Consider the following 5,585-nt stretch of genomic DNA (forward strand, 5'->3'; position numbering starts at 1 on the left):
CGATAGCTTTAGTTTATTATAGCTTTTTTAATGTTATTCCTAACGTTCGCATTCAAATTCGCTAATGTGAAAAATATGACATTCGAAACATCATAATAGTGCCATCAAAATTAGTTTTTTCCATTTCAAACCCCCGACTTTCACTTCTATTCTTTATTGGTCCACATATTCATCAAACATTACTAATGCTCTAGTTTTTACTCGTTTAAAATTATTTTTAGGGTTGCAAACATCCCAAGATGCCCGATTTTATGCAGTTTCAAGAAAATTCGAACCCTTCAGCAACGAAAATAAAAATTTAGTGATTCAGTTTTCCGTAAAGCACGAACAAAATATAGATTGTGGTGGAGGATATGTAAAACTTTTTGATTGCTCTTTAGATCAGAAAGATATGCATGGGGAATCCCCATATGAAATTATGTTTGGGCCTGATATTTGCGGACCTGGAACCAAGAAAGTCCATGTTATCTTTAGCTATAAAGGAAAAAACCATCTAATTAAAAAGGACTTGAGATGCAAAGATGATGTTTATACCCACTTTTACACGCTTATTGTAAAGCCCGACAACACCTATGAAGTTTTAATTGACAACGAAAAAATTGAGTCTGGTAACCTTGAGGATGATTGGGATTTTCTTCCGCCAAAGAAGATTAAGGATCCAAACGCTAAGAAACCTGAAAATTGGGACGATAGGGTATGTTCATTCGCCTTTATTATCTATTAATCTTTATACTAAACAATTTTGTTTAGCCCACAATTCCAGATCCCGACGATAAGAAGCCCTTGGATTGGGATAAGTCCGAGTATATTCCCGATCCTGATGCTACTAAACCAGAAGATTGGGATGATGAAATGGATGGTGAATGGGAACCGCCCATGGTAGACAACCCAGATTACAAAGGAGAATGGCAGCCTAAGCAACTAGACAATCCGGATTACAAAGGAGCTTGGGAACATCCAGAAATTGAAAATCCCGATTATAAACCAGAAGGAGATTTATACTTAAGAAAGGAGTTGTGCATACTAGGTTTTGATTTATGGCAAGTTAAGTCTGGTACAATATTTGACAACGTACTCATAACTGATAATATCGATGAAGCTTTTAAAAAGGCATCAAAAGTAAAAGATATTCAAGCTGGGGAAAAGAAAATGAAAGAAGCACAGGACGACGAGCAACGGAAAAAAGATGAAGAGGAAGCTAAAAAGAATGTGGACAAAGATGATGACGAAAAAGATGAGGATGAAGTAGATGGTCCACAGCTAAATGATCATGACGAACTTTAAGCTTTTTTAATAAAAAATATTCTAAGTATTCTAAAAGAACAGATAGAAAGTTATTGTGATTTCGTTTCTACCGAAAAATTTCGTCTTTAATGACCTCTTTCTCTTTTCGTGTTCGGTTCTAAAATAAAGGCAAAGAGTGGGGAATTAATTTTTTCGTTTCTTTAAATGTTACACCATTGTAAGGCATAAAAGGCACATTCCTTGCCCTTTGAAGCTTTGTATTGCCTTGAAAATCAGATAGTTGCTTAAAACGACAATATTATGAATTGCGTGAGCTAGACAAGGAAAAGATGACGAAAACATACCCGTTTTACAGAGTTGACTGTAACATCAAACATATTTTGCACTGTTGAAGCGCGAATTTTTTGGAAGAAACACGGAAAATCAAATCGTATGGCGTTTTCGTTACCTTGTCATTGTCCCCTTATCACAATCCCTAAGAACCGGGCAGTGAAACACACAAAATTTTTTGTAGAAACGAAATCGCCATTAATTAAACGTTTATTTAAAATAAAATTACCAGCCTTGTGCCTAAGCGAGGGCTCTTGCCAAGAGCAGCAGCATTTTCGTGACTGTATGTAAGTAGTAGTGTACTGCACAATCCGGAACCGAGGTCGTGTTCTAGTTTTGGTAGTCTGCATGAGAACAAAATGTAATATCAAGAACGTTCCCACATAAGAACTAATAGGGAACAAAAGGAATGAAACAGTTTCAACGGGAGCAAAATGAGAACAAAAAGTTTCGGAACGTTTCCGTAAAGAACAAAATGCGAACAAAACTCATGAGAACGTTCTCAAAAAGGACACGATCGGAACGAATCTTTCGGTAATGTTTTCAATAGGAAAAAATAAGAATGAAAGTATCGAGAACGTTTTCAAGGAGGATCAAATAAGTACAAAAGTCTGGGGAACGTTTTGCTAGAGAATAAAACGAGAACAAAAGTTTTGAGAAATTAACTTTAAGAATGAGAGGAGCGTCTGCATTAGACCGTTCGTTAAAAAAATGTTGTTTTGCAGGGCGGAAAAAGATGTCTTCGATGTAAAGATGTATTCGAACATGATAACTCTTAAGTACTTGCGCGTTGCATTTGAAAATTTAGAAAGCCATATGCATTCAGGGAAACAAGTTTTCAACAAAATAGTTGAAAATTGTGAATTTTATAGTCATTTGCGATGTAAAATAACACAGTATCTGAATATGAGGTCAAAAATAAATAAAAGTAGAATAGGTTTTAAGTATTTGCGGAATTATCGTTTTTTTCAAATTGAGAAAACAGCATTTTAAATTTTTTCCAAAAATATCCGGTTCTGATTATCACACCGCAAAAACTCTCCACCAGATTAAAGTTCTTCGAAATCCCTTTTAACTTGCTATACAATGTTTTGCAATCAAATTATCAGTTTAAGAGTTATCTGCAAATTTATGGGTGAAATCGGATAAAATTTTAGGTCCCATCGATATTTTACTCTGAATTAAATCTAAAAGCTGCAAACTTTTTGTTCTTATTCTTATGCTATATTAAAACTTATTTAATTTCAAATTCTATAGATCCAAATTTTTTACAAATCGATTTGAAAATAGAAAAGTTATAGCAAATTTAGTAAATGATATTGGATTGAAGCAACGTATCGATACTGTATCAAATCAATTAAAATATAATTTCTATTGGCATTTTAGGACCCATCGATATTCTACTCTGAATTAAATCTAAAAGCTGCAAACTTTTTGTTCTTATTCTTATGCTATATTAAAACTTATTTAATTTCAAATTCTATAGATCCAAACTTTTTACAAATCGATTTGAAAATAGAAAAGTTATAGCAAATTTAGTAAATGATATTGGATTGAAGCAACGTATCGATACTGTATCAAATCAATTAAAATATAATTTCTATTGGCATGATTATGCACATCGCAATTAGAAAAACAGCTGACAATAGGTTTGTTTTATTAAGCAATAGTTTGTAATAGTTTGTAACAATTGTGACGAATTATTTATTATGCCTTGGCTTGCAAAAAAGTTGATAGAATAAGATAAATTGAGCTAGCAAAAAAATATTTGATTTTTAGACAAAGTTGGAAGTTTCTGCGGGATAAATTTATACTTATAAATATTTTCCACCGAAATAAAAACTATTTTACTAAAGTTAGATAAAACTTCAAGCTTTTTCCATGGTTGGCGTTCTTGTCCTTTTGTATCCTCTCAATCGAGGGAAATTCTGAGAATTTAAAATTACTTGTAAGTTACTGCATAATTATTTTGATAGATAAAAATTAGCTAATTTGACGACGGGTTTTGTTATACTATTTTAAGTAAATCTGACAAACAAGAAGATAAATTTTGTGGAATATCGTTTCATAAAAAGTAGCTACTCCGATTCTTTTTCAAGAAGCCAAATTCAATAAAATGTGGTCAACAACAACAACTGCTTTATCGTTTTTTGATAATGATCCCTCAGTGGAGGAAAAACGAGAAATGGTGAAGGCACTGCAATTAATAGAGCAAACGTAAAATTCAGTGAAGATAGAGTAATTTCAAATCCCGTTCTCTTGATTGGCAAAACTATTAGAAGTAACGAAGGTCTAGTCTGCTTGTTGATTGTTAAAGAAAGCTGGGTGCTACTCTATAATGCGATGCGATAGGCACTCGCCACAGCGTACTACTTACGACGTATTTGCCTATCGCATCGCATTACAGAGTAGCCCGCCTGGATTGCTTCAACTTCCACATCGGTTATCATTGGGGTGAATATTCTGATATTGTTCGCGTCTTAAGTCCTTCGTTGACTTAATTAGCATAATTATCTTTCAGTTCTTTTTTTCGCGCGGCTACCTTTATGACCAGTTTTTAAATCATATTTTCATTTCCTAATACCAGGCGCTTATACCATGATAAAAACATAGCAAGGTAGAACCGTTCTCTCAATTTGTCGGCCATGATTTTTTTTTTTGAAGTTTGCCAACATTTTAAAATCATATAAAAGTGAAAATAAAAAATTGAAATTGCTCGAAATTGTCCCTGCAAGACAGCTGAGCATCAAATAAGTGCTCATTTTATCATTATCACTAATTACAAAAGTGCTTATTAAAATACTCATTTTTGTTCAGGCGATGGGATAAAACTGAGCACTTTCCCCTTGTTGGTGTAATATTTTACCTCTTCTTACTAATTGAAAACTTTGATTAATGAAAAATATATCTGCTCTGCTCTAGAAACTACCAAACTGCTTATTTTCGTTTTTATAAACACATCAGTGCTAATGAATAAAGTACTCATTGTTGTCTTTAGCAAGTCCTCAGTGCTAATAAACAAACTACTCATTGTTGTCGTTATAAACTCCTCAGCACTAATAATCAAACTACTCATTTTTGTCGTTATAAACTCCTCAGCACTAATAACACTGTGAGACAAATGGTAGGGGTCAGTGATCGGGAAGGGTTCAAACTCCCGGGGAAAGTTATATCGGTAAAAAAGAAGTTATACGTGTCCCGGCGTTTCGCTGGGTCACGTCTAGGAATCGAGATATATCGATTTGAAGTTAGTAACTATCATATAGGGGAAATTGTCACCTTTGGTGGTTTTTATTTGACATAACTCGAGAACCACTTGTCCGATTTTGCTCAAACAAATTAAAAAAATTACAATTCCTTTAATCTGTTCATATAACGTTTTTCTATATAATCAACAGTTTTGCCGGTAACAATAAATGTATGAAGAAAAAAATATTTTTTGCCTAAAATATTAAATTTTTTTATTTTTTAAATTCATAAAAAATCCAAAACGGAAAAAAAGCCAAGTCGTATTACTTTCACGCAAAGTCACATAACCTTTAAGCAAAATGAGACATAGATCATGAAAATCGATGGACGCGTTTCGCTTTTATTCACAATTAAGTGAAGGTATCTCAAAAAAAGGTGACAATTTTCCCTATATGATAGTTACTAACTTCAAATCGATATATCTCGATTCCTAGACGTGACCTAGCGAAACGCCGGGCCACGTATAACTTGTTTTTGACGGATATAACAATTCCCGTTGGTTTCATCCCATCCCGATTTTGACTGTCGCGTAGTGTAATCAAACTACTCATTTTTGTCGTTATAAACTCCTCAGCACTAATAATCAAACTACTAATTTTTGTCGTTATAAACTCCTCAGTACAGGAAAAAACAAATGAGTAGAAAATCAAAATTTTTACTTTTAAAAATGAATTGGTTTATTTAAAAAAACGTTTATTAATACAAAACTCTTATAGTACATATGTGCAAACAAATAACATACTTTGTACATATCGATGGTC

At 33.2% G+C, this 5,585-nt stretch overlaps 1 protein-coding gene across 1 annotated transcript; it reads left to right on the forward strand.

Moving 5' to 3' along the window:
* Positions 1-221: 221 nt before the first annotated feature.
* On the forward strand, positions 222-1,838 carry LOC118751004 (calreticulin-like; the record flags this gene model as incomplete). The annotated part of the gene is given in 2 exon segments (XM_036485763.1): positions 222-694; positions 751-1,838. Coding segments are annotated over 2 exon segments (1,007 nt in total), but the record flags the coding sequence as incomplete, so codon positions are not given.
* Positions 1,839-5,585: the final 3,747 nt, after the last annotated feature.

This window comes from Rhagoletis pomonella, unplaced genomic scaffold (assembly GCF_013731165.1).
Source record: "Rhagoletis pomonella isolate Grant_MI unplaced genomic scaffold, Rhpom_1.0 Rhpom_scaffold_00488, whole genome shotgun sequence".
Lineage (NCBI taxonomy): Eukaryota > Metazoa > Arthropoda > Insecta > Diptera > Tephritidae > Rhagoletis > Rhagoletis pomonella.